At 38.9% G+C, this 17,214-nt stretch overlaps 1 protein-coding gene across 1 annotated transcript in view; it reads right to left on the bottom strand.

Annotated features, from left to right (window-relative positions):
- Nucleotides 1-381: 381 nt before the first annotated feature.
- The window catches only part of LIPC (lipase C, hepatic type), a 307,115-nt gene continuing 290,282 nt past the window's right edge, over nucleotides 382-17,214 (bottom strand). Inside the window, exons 9-11 of the mRNA XM_073618814.1 lie at nucleotides 15,779-15,899; nucleotides 3,490-3,693; nucleotides 382-658 (exon numbers count right to left, since the gene is read on the bottom strand). Of these exons, the coding sequence (XP_073474915.1) occupies nucleotides 547-658; nucleotides 3,490-3,693; nucleotides 15,779-15,899 (437 nt within the window). The 3' untranslated portion in view covers nucleotides 382-546. The remainder of the gene's footprint in view (nucleotides 659-3,489; nucleotides 3,694-15,778; nucleotides 15,900-17,214) is intronic.

The raw sequence follows: 17,214 nt of genomic DNA, 5'->3' as shown, positions 1-17,214 counted from the left end.
GTCAGCGAATTCCTGTCAAAGATTGGTGGGCAGTTATGCAAAAGTAACTTCTTCTAAAGGGGGCATTAACCAGCTTCCGAGGCCAATGGTGTAGTTACTTTTTTCCACAATGCACTATTATGTCTAATGGTAATTTGTTAAATAATTGATTGAAGAAGCAAATATTCCTTGTGTTTTTATTCAAGTATGTCAGTTTTATCTGTAGGCACTATTTGAATGAAGATCTAATGTTTGCCTTTCTGGATATGTTGCATAAGTCATCATTTTTCCTGAGGTGTACTTTTTCATATCACTGTATATGCTGTAGATATTTATAGCAAAGTAAATGCAGTAAAGCATGACATGTCCATAGTGTATAAAATGTGCAAATAAGAACAGCAATTCTGCCACTGAAAAGGTAGTTTATTTATATTACACAAAAAGTGAGCAATGGTATCTGTTATTTTGATGGAGAAAGAAAATCAATAAAATGTACATTTTCAGGCCAGCACAGAAGAATCTTTAATTGATTTTTTTTTTCTGTTGTCTCATGCTGCATTTTTCTGCTTACAACTTTTGGGATTTTTTCCTCTTCAGTTTATTTGAGCATCTCACATAGGTCTTCACTTGATCTGGAAGTAGTTTGAAGTTGTCAATGTTTTCTGAGCAAAATGTGACTCTGAGAAAGAAATTAGAGTTTGTAAGACACTGGAGCACCTTTATTTTATGAAAAATATGTTAGATAACATTGACACTGTTATAATTTGTCCCCAGTCTTGAGGACTGAATCTTTTAGTGATTTACAACATTAAAAGGTGTAAATGTGGGTGTGATCTTTTTTTTTTTTTTTGCTGATCTTCATATCTGCAAACATAAAATTTATAAAACTGTTGATAATCCCTAGGTCAGACAAATTCATAAATAATTATCAGGAAGATCAGAACCTCGGGAAATACTCTTCACATGGTATGGTATTTAGTTTTTTTGCAAAACAAACTCTCCTAAATCGAAGTCCGCTGAATGTAAGATCAAATTCCATATGCCACAATCACATCTCAGGTACAGGCTTGGCTTGCTAGATCGAGACAATCAAACCAACATGGAGTGTTCGTGTGCAGGAAGGGTGAATGAGAAATTTTACAAGAGAATGATCATCCAAAAATGTATTTTCTCACTTCTAAGCTCTACATTTTATAATCATTATTGCTGTTCTTGGTTTTATTCTCAAGATTCATTTCACAAACTCTGATCAAAAATTTTAACCACCTTGAATCCATTTATAGGTTAGTCACAAAATATACCCAGTCAAATTTTGAAAGCCTTTTTTTTTATTATAGTAAATGACTAACTTTATATTGCTTGTGTATATCTTGTGTTTTTTTTTTCTTCTGGGAACCGAGATGATCAGACCTAGCAATTCTGTCATATACATCAAATAAAAAATATCACAGTATATTACCCTGTATATTGCTCTGTGGCAATATTTTGTTGATGGTAATTTTTTTTTTTTTTTTTTATATTTAATTTGAGTCTGTATTCATAATTCTGATTTCTGCATATAATTGCTAATTGGCATATACATTTTTACATATATTTTTAATTAACATTTTTATTTACTTTAGCTACTGTATTTTTATGGCATAATATCTACCTATTCTGGTTCTTGTGTTCTACTATAAGCTGCATAAGCTTATAGATTATTATTTTTGATTTATTTTGTTTATATCTATTGTTTGTTATGCATATATATTTTTATTTAGAGAATAAGAATTTTAATGGTATTTAACTACTGTAGCTGGATGTGCTAAAACACATGTAGACCAAATGATGGACTCTATCCATTACCAGTGGGTGTAGTAAGAATATGTAACACTAGAGGGAGTTCGTATCAAATGTAGCAATTTTCTATGAATTGTGGTTTTAATCCAAGTTATAAAAGATGTTTTTAGTTATTATATAAATAAAATTATGATATTGCTGTAGATAATATCCATGAGATGCTTGGCATAATGGGAGCAGTATGATGATCCTATGAAAAAACCGCAGTCACTATAGCAACCAGAATGCCATTACATATAAAAACGGAGACTATGGCATCTCGGGGTTATCCTTGAGAAAGTCACATGGTCTGTGACGTAACACGTGGGAGGAGCTAGTGACGTGCATTGCTGGTACGAGATACGAGAACAGCGGCTTTGGAGGAATCACGCTTGCAGCGGCTGACTGCTCTCATTCATGCCTATTACTTGCGAGGCTATGTGAGTGTATCAATCTTTGGTTATCTCTATTCTCTATCATTTTTGCTGATCATTGCGCAATGATACTTTTGTTTCTAGTCACATGATCCGTCTGTCAACTGACAGTAAAAGAAAGTGAAACTAAGCGCAAGCCATCATTGTATCCATTTATCTTTATCTTTATCTGTACATGACAAAAGACACTCTGAAGGCTTTTGATGATTGCAGGCTGACAATTAGGCTGGAATTTTACTTCACAAAAGTTTAACCCTCACCATGCAAATCTAGATGATTGGCGGAGGAATGGATGTCTAATGATCATATTAGAGGATTTATTAATTTATTTAATTACTTATTCTACTTTTCTCTTTCTATTTCAGCCAATTTTTAGTCACAATTTATATATGCTCACTTGTTACTATACATCTCATCAAATTGGTAGTTCATGATTGCTAACATTATCACTGATCTTTATACTATGTTCCGATCTTTGGTGGTATTCACAGAATTTTAAGTTTATTAAGTGAGTTGTGCACAAGGTGATTCTTTGATTAGAGCGCATCAATAATTTTTCTATCCTATAATTAGTGTCTGAACACTTGTGATTGATTGCACCTTACTCCCTAATTTTTACTAATTTGGTCACCATTATTTCTTATATTTCATTTCAGCGCTTGAGTTATTTAATACACATGGTATTTAGTGTATCGCAAAACAAACTCTCCTAAATCGAAGTCAGCTGAATGTAAGCACAGATACCATATGCCACAATCACATCTCAGGTACAGGCTTGGCTTCCTAGATCGAGACAATCAAACCAACATGGAGTGTTCATGTGCCGGAAGGGTGAATGAGAAATTTTACAAGAGAATGATCATCCAAAAATGTATTTTCTCACTTCTAAGCTCTACATTTTATAATCATTATTGCTGTTCTTGGTTTCATTCTCAAGATTCATGTCACAAACTCTGATCAAAATTTTTAACCACCTTGAATCCATTTATAGGTTAGTCACAAAATATACCCAGTCAAATTTTGAAAGCCTTTTTTTTAATATAGTAAATGACTAACTTTATATTGCTTGTTTATATCTTGTGGTTTTTGTTTTTTTTTTCATCTGATGATCGGACCTAGCAATTCTGTCATATACATCAAATAAAAAATATCACAGTATATTACACTGTATATTGCTCTGTGGCAATATTTTGTTGATAGTAATTTTCTAATATGTGTATCACACCACATTAGACTAATACAGTGTATGTTAACCAACCTTTCCTGGGTCTCTCCTGCTGTTACCCGTATTTTCTTCACTATGAGTCCTGGGAGATCGACTATCTTTGTTTGAATGGTGTACCACAAATTCTTTATATTGTTAATACCATTCCACTTTAATCTGATCATCATCATATCTCCAATGTCATCATCTAGTGTAACAAGGAAAGAGTAGGTTCTGCTATTTTTTATACCTTCATTTCTGAAAAATAAATGATATGCTTCAGTTGCATCAATTCAATGTTTTGTAGAACAATGTAAGATATGATACATACACACAGACCGTACATATACTGCAGCAAGGCGGCTCTGTTGTACAAAATCACATACCTGTACGTAATTTTGTCAATAGCCATTGGGGGCGTGCGCGCAGCGTTGGAGCTGCAATCGAACGCTGATTGGCAACAGGGGGAGCCAATCAGCGGGCCTGGTGGATGCAATGTCTGCCGACCTTCCACAATCACTCCCCACAGAGACAGAACAGTGGTCTGCTGTGCTGTCAGGCATGGACAATAATCTAGTGTTTCTGCTATTCGGGAACACGGATCACAGTGTCAATGCATTGAGCTCCCCCCACAGTAAGAAAGCACAATTAGGGAATATACTGAACCCTTTGATCGCCCCTGATGTTTAGGGATGGGCGAACGCGGTTCAGCCCGAACTTTGGTTGTTCGGACGTTCGGCGAACAACCAACATTATGCAGTGTTCGTGGCAAATTCAAAAGCCGCGGAAACCCGTTAAAGTCTATGGGGCACTAACATGAAAAAACAAAAGTGTTAATTTTAAAGGCTTATATGCAAGTTATTGTGTTTGGGGACCCGGGTCCTGCCCCAGGGGCCGTGTATCAATGCAAAAAAAAGTTTTAAAAACTGCCTTTTTTTCGGGAGCAGTGATTTTAATAATGCTTACAGTGAAACAATAAAAATGAAATATTCCTTTAAATATCGTGCCTGGGGGTGTCTATAGTATGCCTGCAAAGTGGTGCAGTTTTCCCGTGTTTAGAACAATACCACAAAAAAAAATTACATTTCTAACGGAAAAAGTAATTTAATCTGATCGCGGCTGTAATGAATTGTCGCGTCTCGGCAATATAGCTAAAACTCAAAAAAAAAATGCATGGGTTCCCCCTGAGTCCATTACCAGGCCCTTTGGGTCTGGTACGAATTTTAAAGGTAACCACGAACCAAAATTTTTTAAAAAATTGCCTTGGGGGGGGGGGGGTCCCTCCAAAATCCATGCCAGGCTCTTAAGATCTGGTATGGATATTAAGGGGAACCCTGCGCCAAATAAAAAAAAAATGGCATAGGGGTCCCCCAAAATCCATACCAGACCTGAATTTTAAGGGGAACCCTGCTCCAAAATTTTTTTAAAAATGGCATAGGGGTCCCCCCAAAATCCATACCAGACCCTTATCCGAGCCACGCAACCTGGCAGGCCACAGGAAAAGAGGGGGCCCCCCTCCTGAACCATACCAGGCCCCATGCCCTCAACATGTGGGGGATGCTTTGGAGTCACCCTCAAAGCACCTTGTCCCCATGTTGATGGGCACAAGGGCCTCATCCCCACAACCCTTGCCCGGTGGTTGTGGGGGTCTGCGGGCGGGGGGGATTATCGGAATTTGGAAGCCCCCTTTAACAAGGGGACCCCCAGATCCCTGCCCCCCCATGTGAATTGGTAACGGGTACATTGTATCCCTACCATTTCTCAAAAAAAGTGTCAAAAATAGTAAAGACATGAGACACTTTGGGACAAGTCCTTTATTAAAAAATAATAAACTGGCGACCACGCCTTCATCTGACATAACGTGGCATCAGAGGGGGGCGGGGTCTCCCATTTACGTCACCGGCTGGCCCGCCCTCAGCTATATAACAGCTGTCACCGAGAAGAAGCGTCACTTGGCGGGAGCCTCCCATGGAGGCGGAGCTATTGCAGCTTTCTTTTCTTTTTTCAGTCCGTTGGGCGGCGTGAGATGGATCTACATCACGGGACTTTATTTTTTTTTAAATAAAGGACTTGTCCCAAAGTGTCTCCTGTCTTTCTTACTATTTTTGTTACTTTTTTGTGAAATGGTAGGGGTACAATGTACCTGTTACCAATTCACATAGGGGGCCAGAATCTGGGGGTGCCTTTGTTTCCAGATTCCTATAAGCCCCCTGCCCGCAGACCCCCACAACCACAGGGCAAGGGTTGTGGGGATGAGGCCCTTGTCCCCATCAACATGGGGACAAGGTGCTTTGGGGGTGACTCGGATAACGGTTTGGTATGGATTTTGGGGGACCCCTATGCCATTTTTTTTTTTTTTTTAATTTTGGTGCAGGGTTCCCCGTGATATCAATATCAGACTTGAAGGGCCTGGTATGGATTTTGGGGGGACCCCCATGCAATTTTTTTTTAATTTTTGGTTCAGGGTTCTCCTTAATATTCATACCAGACCCAAAGGGCTTGGTAATGAACTGGGGGGGAACCCATGCCATTTTTTTCAATGAGTTTTATCTATATTGCTGAGACCCGACAATTCATTACAGCCATGATCAGTTTTAAATTACTTTTTTTCCTTCAGAAATGTCAAATTTCTTGGTACTGTTCTAAACACGAGAAAACTGCACCACTTTACAGGCATACTATAGACACCCCCCCAGGCACAATAATGATTTTAAAACTTTTTTTTGCATTGATACATGTCCCCTGGGGCAATACCCAGTTCCCCTAAACACTTTTTATGACAATAACTTGCATATAAGCCTTTAAAATGAGCACTTTTGATTTTTCATGTTCGTGTGTTCGTCTGAATTTTTTGCCTATTCGCCAGTTCTGGTGCGAACCGAACCGGGGGGGTGTTTGGCTCATCCTTACTGATGTTAACCCCTTTCCTGCCAATGTCATTTATACAGTGTCAGTGCATATTTTTAGCACTGATCACTGTAATAATGTCACTGGTTCCCAAAAAAGTGTCAAGTGTCAGCTAGGTGTCCGATCTGTCCGCCACAATGCCTGTCCCGCTAAAAATCACTGATCACCGCCATTACAAGTAAAATAAATAAAAATGCCATAAATACATCCCCTATTTTGTAGCCACTATAACTTTTGTGCAAACCAATCAATATACGCTTATTGGGATTTCCTTAACATCCATACCAGACTCGTCACTGTGATCTCCATGTCAATGACTAAATATGGTAATGTCCATTTATGGTCAGTGATGTCATCTGAGTGACCCACTCCTTTGCTTACATTGTGGCAGCGGGATAGGGAGATGTAATTTGATGAGAGTCAAACGCCGGGTTCAGATGTGTTGTTGGGTTTTCTTTCTAGCGGGAACTGAATATTACTAACCAACTTGTTTTTATTTTAATCATAATAGTGTGTGATGTTCTTGATTCTTCAAAAGTGTTATGGTGCTTCACTCTAAGCTTTTGGGTGAGTGGAATGCTTATTGGCAAGGGAAGATCTGTACCTCCTGGCTTGTAATAGAGCATTTTATGATCAGTACCTCTGAGATACAGATTAGAGGCAAAGTAAAAACCCTTTAATGAAACTTCATTTAGGATGTGATAATCAAGGAAATCATTTTTTTTTCTCAGAGTGAGAATGAGTAAACTGAAAAGTGTTTAAGGGGTTAACATGATCAAGTTCAGTTTAGCTACTGTACCAGGCCAGATCAGGAGAAAATGTTCAATATATTGTTTGTACAATAATGCATCATACCCTAATACCAGAAGGAAAAAGATTTATTCATACATAAAGATAATAGTGAATGATGGTGCGACGTTAAAGCCCATTATTGTCCCTTAGGTCTGCAGGAAGGATTTCGGTTCAAATTTAAAATAATTCAGGATCCATTTGAGATGCAAAAAAAAATCCAACAAAAAATTGATAGGGAGGGATTGTATGGAGGAATATCTCGAAAACATGCCAGATAGCAAGTAGAGCTTCAGAGTTTTGTATTACTGAATACAGACTCTTGCATCTACAGTTGCAAGTATGTAGCTTGAGGGGACAGGACCTAGCTCTTGAAATCTCTGTAATATCATATTGGAATCCTTAAAAATGATGGCATTTGATAGACAAAGGTTTGGAGAAATTAAGTAACACACATTGCTAAAGGTTACAATAATATCCTGAGCAGAGATAATTGGATGACCAGGTGGCCTCTTGTAATCCTTGTGAATTTTAAGTATAAAGATGATTGAAATTCAAGGGTCATTTACTGTTAAATATTTCAAGTAATTTTTAGAAACCAATTTTTTTTTAAAGATCATTTAACAGGACAATATCAACAGTCCTTTTTTAATGATAGTAGCATGTATTGGTAGCCAGGTGCATGTGTGGTTATCAGCAAATTGGTAAAATAATCCCATTTAATAAGATGACTTGTCAAAATGAAAATTGCTTCTCCGTTATCAGCAGGGTAGATAATGATAGCATCATAAGAAGCCAGACTCTTAACCGCTGCCCTTTTGGAGGAACTAATGAAAGGTCTCTGTTGTTGCATTGCCACTGGTAATTGGAAGAGAACAGTACATTGAAAAAGATGTATTGATGTGATCACTGTAGTGGCCCCCGATGTGTTTTAGGCTCAAAATGGGGAACTTCACCCCATTAAAGAAAGTGCTTAAAGCAGTATTAATCTCATTGCAGCTTACCAATTCTTAGATTTTTAGGCTTTTTCTTATATTTTCATCTCGTGATATGGCCAGTAAGCATGTTGTTTTTCAAAAGAACAAGCTCTCTTGCAGATTTATCAGTTACAGAGATGAGACAAATCCTTTAACACTGGCAGGGGTTCTTACAACGATCAGATTTTATTTATGTAAAATCTTTATCTCAAAAGGAAAACGCGGTAACTGCATATAAAGTATTAACTGAAGTTTGGCTTTTATTTGTTAGTGTTTTTAAATCTGCTAGTACATCTAGCAATCCCCTCCCCCCAGATTAACAATGCTGCTGTCCAAATGTTCCCCCTGTGCTCATTCACCCAGAGTGTGGGGGGATCCCACATCTAAGGATATTACATTTTTGGTTATGGGTTTAATACCACTTTAACCCTCATTTTTTGCGCACGTGCTAAAATGCATATTAGGCCTGAAAATTTGTTTAACCATCTCAATACAGTGCATTTTAACCCCCTTCCTGCCCAAGCCATTTTTCAGCTTTCAGCGCTGTCACATTTTGAATGACAATTGCGCGGTCATACAACACTGTACCCAAATTAAATTTTTATTATTTTTTACCCACAAATAGAGCATTATTTTGGTGATATTTGATCACATCTGCGTTTTTATTTTTTGCGCTATAAACAAAAGAGGGACAAGTTTGAAAAAAACACAATATTTTTTACTTTTTATAATATCCATTTTTTTTTTAAAACAAATTTTTTCCTCAGTTTAGGCCAATACTTATTCTTCTACATATTTATGGTAAAAAAAAATTGCAATAAGCGTATATTGATTGGTTTGCGCAAAAGTTATAGCATCTATAAAATAGGGGATAGATTTATAGCATTTTTATTTATTTTTTTTTACTAGTCATGGCAGCGATCTGCGATTTTTATTGTGACTGTGATATTGTGGCGGACACATCGGACACTTTTGACACATTTTTGGAACCATTCACATTTATACAGAGATCCGTGCTATAAAAATGCACTGATTACTGTATAAATGTGACTGGCAAAGAACGGGTTAACACTAGGGGGTGATCGAGGGGTTAACTGTGTTCCTAGGGAATGTTTCTAACTGAAGGGGGAGGGGACTCACAAGGGGAGGAGACCGATCTGTGTTGCTCTGTACTGAGAACACAAATCTGTCATCTCTCCTCTCTGACAGGACGTGGCTCTGTGTGTTTACACACACAGAGCCACGTCCTGCCGTGTTACCGGGCAATCGCGTGTGCCCGGCAGACATCGCGGCCGCCGGGCACGCGCATCGGGTGCCCAGTGACACGGTGGGAGCGCGCGCCCCCCCCGGTGGGTAGGGAAGGCGAGGGCGTCATATGACGCCCTCCCAGAACGAGAACTGCGCCACCTCGCCGTCATATGACAGGCGGGCGGCAAGCGGTTAAACCTCCAAAACATATACCTGAAAGATGAGACCCTGGAGAATAAATCAGTGGCAGTTTATATATATATTATTACACTAGCTCTCAAAGAGCTTAGTGACTTTGTCCTCAATGTGTTACAATGTTACATTGTCCTTGGGCTCTTGAGCCAATTAAGATCATGAGCAATAATAATTGGTAAATGTACTAATGCTTCCTTAAAGGATAAGTTCACCTATGGGAACATGTTACATGTGCCACGTCATTCATACATAGAGCTCTGTGTGAACTACAACAGTGCCAAAACAAGGTCACCCAGCGCCCAGGACGAACACCTCGAACACCTCGCCGTCATATGACAGCAGGCGGGCGGCAAGCGGTTAAACCTCCAAAACATATACCTGAAAGATGAGACCCTGGAGAATAAATCAGTGGCAGTTTATATATATATTACAAGGTCACCCAGCGCCCAGGACGAACACCTCGAACACCTCGCCGTCATATGACAGCAGGCGGGCGGCAAGCGGTTAAACCTCCAAAACATATACCTGAAAGATGAGACCCTGGAGAATAAATCAGTGGAAGTTTATATATATATTATTACACTAGCTCTCAAAGAGCTTAGTGACTTTGTCCTCAATGTGTTACAATGTTACATTGTCCTTGGGCTCTTGAGCCAATTAAGATCATGAGCAATAATAATTGGTAAATGTACTAATGCTTCCTTAAAGGATAAGTTCACCTATGGGAACATGTTACATGTGCCACGTCATTCATACACAGAGCTCTGTGTGAACTACAACAGTGCCAAAACAAGGTCACCCAGCGCCCAGGACAAACATTTCAAACTGCCCCCCCCCCCGTTCATGCATGACCAATCATCTTACCTAGACATGATCATTACACCTGCATATGTAGTGCAGAAGTCAATATTGGATAAATTACAAAGTGCAAGGAGCAAAAAGAAATGTGAGTGCAGGAGTCAGGAACGGGTTATTTTTAAAATAGTAAATTGGGCCCTGCTTCTGGAGGAAAGTGCAGTGTGTGGCAAAAATTGGAAGCGGCTTTCACTGTGCTGGCTATTGGGTGAGGCTTAAAGGGATGCACAGTGCAAGGGTTCAGTAGCAAGTGATGCAGAGTTCAGGGGTCAGTAGTGATGCAGAGTTCAGACTTTTATTTACTGTGAAAGTGGGAGAAGGGGGGGCATTCAAAGGTTTTTAGGGTAGGGAGGGCCCACTTTAAAGTTCTTTTACTGTTTGTTCAGAATATCTACACTACTTTAGTGTGCATGAACTGGGGAGTGGTTCAGAAATATTAACCTGAAAAACAAAAATGTAATATATTGCAGCTTACCAACCATTAGATGTGGTGGCTGCATTTGTTTTCTTTTATTTAGGCTTTAGGCTCCCACTCTGGATAAAGGAGCACAGGAGGCACAGCAGCACTATCAGACTAGGGGGAGGGGAGTGTTAGATAAACTAACAGATTTAGATACACTAACAAGTTGAAGTAAAACTCCAGTTCACACTTTATAATTATTTACTGTAACATATTTTTTTCCCCTTTTGAGTAAAAAGATTTTACTTAAATATATGCTGACCATTGTAAGCACCCCCGCTGCCAGTGGTCAATGGTTTTTCTAATCTCTGTATCTGCAAGTGAGCTTGTTCTTTTGAAAAACAACAGACTTGCTGGCTGCATCACCAGATAAAAACAAAAGAAAGAAAACAAATGTAGCAATCGCATCTAGGAATTGGTAACCAGCAATATAATAAATGTTTGTGGGTTTAATGCTGCTTTAACCGCTTACAGACTGGAAGATTTGGCTGCTTAATGACCAGGTCATTTTTTTGCGATACAGAGCTGGGTCATGCTTTAACTGACAATTGCGCGGTCATGCAACACTGTACCTAAAAAAAATTGATGTCCTTTTTTCCCCACAATAGAGCTGTCTTTTGGTGGTATTTAATCACAGTTTTTATTTTTTGCGCTATAAACAAAAAAGAGCGACAATTTTGAAAAAATTTATATTTTTTACTTTTTGCTATAATAAATATCCCCAAAAATGTTTTTAAAAACTAATTTCTTCTTCAGTTTAGGCCAATATATATTCTTCTACATATTTTTGGTAAGGGGGAGTGCTGATGGGGACACACTGATGTGAAGGGGGGTGCTGATGGGGACACTCTGATGTAAGGGGGTACTGATGGAGGACACTCTGATGTAAGGGGGTACTGATGGAGGACACTCTGATGTAAGGGGGTGCTGTTGGGGAAACTCTGATATAAGGGGGTGTTGATGGGGACACTGATGTGAAGGGGGGTGCTTATTGGGACACTCTGATGTGAAGGGGAAGGCTGCTGGGGACACTCAAAATTAAAGTGGGCCGCTCTGGATGAAGTCCTAGTCCAGCCCTGAGCAGATCACATAATAATTGTACACAGTGGATGACTTTCATTCAAACGTTTAATAAAATCTGACTTTACGTGTGTAAGTTGTGTGCCCATATATTGAGTAGTCAAAAGTATTATAACTGTGGTGGTAGTTAACTAAACATTGTCTGTGAAGCAGTAGATCGACTTATAAGATAATAGGCTCAAAAAAGATATGATCGGCTTCCTTGGAGGTATCACTAAAGTGGGAAGAGTTGGCAGCCATAACATAATAAGGCAGAGGATAAGTCAAAGAGACCTGTGCATAGGGCCCTCAAACATTAGTAAAAGGTTGAAGGCTACCAAAGTTATCTGTATCAGTAACAGTGGTGTTAACTGCACAAGAGTAGCAGAGGTTCCAGAAACTCAAAAGACGCACGCAGAGGAGAAACAAAGTAACGGATACAATCCTTAATCCAAATGATGTTTCTACTACAGTATCTCTCTTTTTCTTTCTCTCACCAACTGCCAGGGAAATTAGAATGTATTGGGGAAATGTAATGCAGTTTTTTTTTGTTTATAGGTTTTAAAATTGCGGTTTTAGATTTTTCTTGCTATTTATTTATAATGTTCATTTTACAAAAATTCTTTAATGCTTGGTGCCTCCATAGCACTTGTTTTGCAGAACATTCTGTGTTTATTAAAGATAAGCAGGGCAGTATTTTTTTTCCCTGTAATTAAACTAAAATGTATTTTACAAATTCCCTACGCTGATGGTTATAGAAAACTGCTTTCAATAGAGTCTATGCCTAGTGGTTTGCAAAAAAAAATCTTCACAATCAAATATCAGAAATAAGCATATACAAAATAAGTGCAAAAATGCAAAAAGTTCAAAACGACACTAGCTGATTTGTCAGGCATGCAACTTATGCATGTTATAAACCAAATTTTTATGCAATTATAAACCGTGTTCACTTTATTAGATTATCTATAAAGTGCTGTGAGCATACTCAAATCAAAATTCAGGAATTAAGGAGCTTAACCAGTTAGCTGTGGTTGGCCACAGCTAGTCACATGGTACAGATGGGCTGTGACTGGCGCTGTCTGAGACATGTAATCGCTGTGACCAATCACAGAGATCATCACAATCGTACACAATAGATGAATGAAATTCATCCACTGTGTACAATTATTATGTGATCTGCTCAGGGCTCAGCACCCCCTTACATCAGAGTGTCCCCATTAGCACTCCCTTACATAAGAGTTTCCCCATCAGCACCCCCCTTACATCAGAGTGTCCCCCATCAGTGTCACCCATCAGCACCCCCTTACATCAGATAGTCCCCCCTCACAGGTGTACTCACAGTTCTGAAAGCAGCTTCTCTTCCTCTCTCCAGTCATGTGATAAATGATAAGGGGAGAGAGGAAGGAAAGTCTGCCGGCTGCCTATCTTCCCCTGCAGGCTGGAGGGAGCAGAAAGCCTAATCCTCACTCCGGCAAGTGTCAGCAGCTGCTCCTTGGTGACAGGAGTGAAATCGCGATCACTATCAGTGAGGAACGGATCCAGGACTGCACCCTGGTAGTCCCAATGGCCAGTACATGCCTGGATCTGCTGTGATTGATCACAGCGATCACATAGTACCTGCTCCGCTGTCATTTGTCTATGGGCCAGGCAGGTCATATGACATCCTCCTGCATTGTACCTGGCGCATGCCCCATGGGCCGCGCTGTGGCTCAATCTGCCACCTGCTGTGTCCACAGGACACAGCGGATGTCCGATCAGTGTATTGGCCGCTGCCGGTACAATGTAATCGCTGTGATCAATCACAGCAGATCACATGACAATTGTACACATTCATGCCACCTATTCTGTTGATCTCTTTGATTGGTCACAGTGATCACATGGTACAGACAGGGCCATACACAGCCCATCTGTACCATGTAATTAGCTGTGGCCAATCACTGCTAACCACAAAAGTACACACTGCTGAATGAATCAATTTCATTCAGTAAAAATGGTTGCTTTTAACAGTGCAATTCACTGGCGTATAAGCGTACAATAAATAAATTAAAAATTCCCGATCACTTCCCCAGAGTAGTAGTGTTAATACAGTAACACTGTATTGCTCTGGTCACTGTGTGTTAAGAAAAAAAAATATCGTAAAGAGAAAAAAAATTGAATCTAAAAGAAAAAAATAGAAAAAAATTATATATATATTTTTTTTACATACTGTCACCAGTCAGTATCCCTGATCACTGCCATACTGGTTATATAATGACACTGTACTGCACTGGTGACAGTATGTGTAAAAGAAAAACTGAAAACTATTTTTTTTTTCTTTAATTTCTTCATTTTCCAAAAAATTGTGACACAAAATTACAATTTCAAAGAAATCGCCAAATACCTTCGACTGTCTACTTTCCAAAAAGATTTGGGTTATTTTTACTAAAGAAATGTAGCAGAATACAGTTTGGCCTAAATTAATGAAGGAAGATTATTTATTTGCAAAATTTTATAACAGAAACAAAGAAGATCGCTTTTTTTCCCATAATTTTCAGTCTTTTTTCATTTATTTAGCAACCCAGTGGTGATTAAGATTAAATACCACCAAAAGAAGGCTCTAGCTGTGTGAAAAATATTATAAAAATTTCATATGGGTATCGTATTGCATGACCGCGCAATTGTCATTCAAAATGTGACAATGCTAAAAGCTGAAATTTGGCCTGGGCAGGAAGGTGGTGAAAGTGCCCAGTATTGAAGTAGTTAAACATACATTCACATATAAACATATGAAAGTGCTTCACTAAAATGTTTGCAAAATCCACAATGTCCACATTTAAAGTGTCTTCCCTTCTTATGATCACATAACATTACCACTCTTTGACATTGCACATGTGCTCCCCCTCTCCCCTCAAAGTGCTCACTCACTGGAGTGTTTTGACCTCTTAAATTTTTAATAAGTAGGTCAGCTGTGCTTTAAAAGCAGCACCATTCTCTTCTGAAGTCCCCCCCACTTGACACAGTAACCTGCATCTATGACCCCCCAGTGGCCTTGCAATGCACCTCAAATGCCGATGACACTGCCCACCATCCTGCCTCTGAATAACATTTCCTGCAGTGATAGGACAACAGGGAGAGAAGAGATGGCTCTGTGGACCGAGAACCTGGAACTTGGGACAGGCTTAAAGGAGGGAGCATAGCATGACATCATGGACCCCGGATTGCTGCTGCCTCAATACACCGGTGCTGGAGCGACCCCTGCTGGCCACACTGACACTTGGTTGAGTCTATGGATTTTGGGCTAAGCACTTTTGTGAAGGAGTCCTAAAGACACAACACAATATTGAAGGTCTGTAGCACATGCGTGCTTTGCACATTTTTTGATGAAGCCCATTCATTTGCTTATATGTGAATCTTTGTTTAAGCACTTTATATACAAATTTTTTTTTGGGGGTATGCTGATAGCACTTTAGGATGTAATATGTAATAACCCAGGAGCTGTTTATAATTGAAAAAAAAAATAACCGGTGATTAAAGTTCTCTCAGTCAAAAGCCTTATTCATACAATCTACCTTTATTTATTCAGCTAAACACTAGCTTTTTTAAGCAAAGTCATTAATAAAACACAGTAAAGATATTTTTAAAAGCCTAGATCTGCATTTGCTATAATAAATATTCCTATTCAATATGTCATATTTACCCAAAAAATGTAAAACATGTTTGTCAACATTATATATATATATATATATATATATATATATATATATATATATATATATATATAGTTACTCTGTATATCACTATATATTATTTTTACTTAATGTGTAAGACTGCAGCTATGTACAAATTCTATATGACACAGACATCTAACACTTACATAATTAAAGGTACGGTGTCAACTTCTTGCTTGGTTCCTGTCAGGGAAACTGTTAATTGTGGATTCAACTGTTTATCCTCAATTTGGTTGTTTATTTGGATCCTGAACTGGTAATGATAAACTGCAGGGGCAAGCAGAGTAATGTTCTTAATGAAAAGTGCAAAGATTAGTATTGTACAGCAAAGCATGTAAGTGATTAGAAATCAGTTGTGCTTATTTAACATTCTCTAGGTTAATAACTCCATCTTTCTTAACACAACTTAGGGCTAGAGTAAGACAGTTTGACCCTTTGCAATGTCTTTTCAGCTATTTGGAATTCTTGTGAAAGATTCCTCCTCCAAAGATGTTTTAGGTTCATGTCAACTTTTCAGAAAAGCTCCAGTTGTTACCTGTCACCTGCCTAGAAAATTAAGTTTTTGATATTTATGCAACTTTTTTGAGCAACTCAGTGGTTATAAATGTCATTATTTACAAAAGAAGGCTACACAATTGTGATATTCTTTTTTTTTTTTTTTAATTCTTTATTTTTCCATATAAAGTGTGTACAACAAATAACACATCCAGCATAGGTACATTACAAAAGTCAAGCAAAAAGAAAAAATGCAGACAATGTTACAAAAGCAAGGTCAACGAATCAAGTGTCCTTAATTAGCACCACATTCAAGGCACATAGGGGAGAGATCCCGGTATGGCAATAATGACAGTGCACGGGACCCTGAGAGTGCTCTGAGAATGTAATCGTTTGACCTGGAGCTGGCGTTAAAGCATATCAAGCTGTGCCATACATTGATATGATATATTTTTATAGTTTAATTGGGGAGCAAGGGGATCCGAAAAACTGAGGAGCCCAAACATGAGGCATGTGAAGATGTAATACATTTTAGGATCTTCACTGTATCTGATCAGGTAACCCATGAATGGGAAAGATTTATAAGAGAAATGGTATCCCCAAGGGTAGGAGAGGAATAGGGCCAGGAAAAGAAGGGGGACGGGCAAGGAAAGGGGAGGAAGGTAGAGGGAAAAACAAAAAACAGGAGACAAGAGGGAGAAGAGAAAGGTAGAATAAAGTGTGATAATGTAATATAGTGGAAATGCGATGCCCTCTGCCTAGGAGGCGGAACCAGCCCATTAGGTCAGTTAGTTTGTGCCATTTCTTGGAGATAGGCTTCTGTGTATATAAAATGTTGCCAGGGTCTCCAGGTCTCTCGAAATGTCTCCTCTCAATTGTGCAGAGTAGCAGTAAGATCCTCCATATCCCTTAGTTCGTTCACTTTATTAAACCATAGGGACTTTGCCGGCGGTTTCTCCGATCTCCAACATAGGGGAATACAAGCCTTGGCGGCATTCAGTAACTGAATGGTGAGGGAGGTCTTGTATTTCTTAATAGGGCGTTCCGATATATGGAGCAGACAAGCCGCAGGATTCCCCTCTAGAGA

The sequence above is a fragment of the Aquarana catesbeiana genome, linkage group LG03, assembly GCF_042186555.1.
Source record: "Aquarana catesbeiana isolate 2022-GZ linkage group LG03, ASM4218655v1, whole genome shotgun sequence".
NCBI classification, from domain to species: domain Eukaryota; kingdom Metazoa; phylum Chordata; class Amphibia; order Anura; family Ranidae; genus Aquarana; species Aquarana catesbeiana.
The sequence above is the reverse complement of the archived record's forward strand: the minus strand, read 5'-3'. Positions and strand labels throughout refer to the sequence as shown.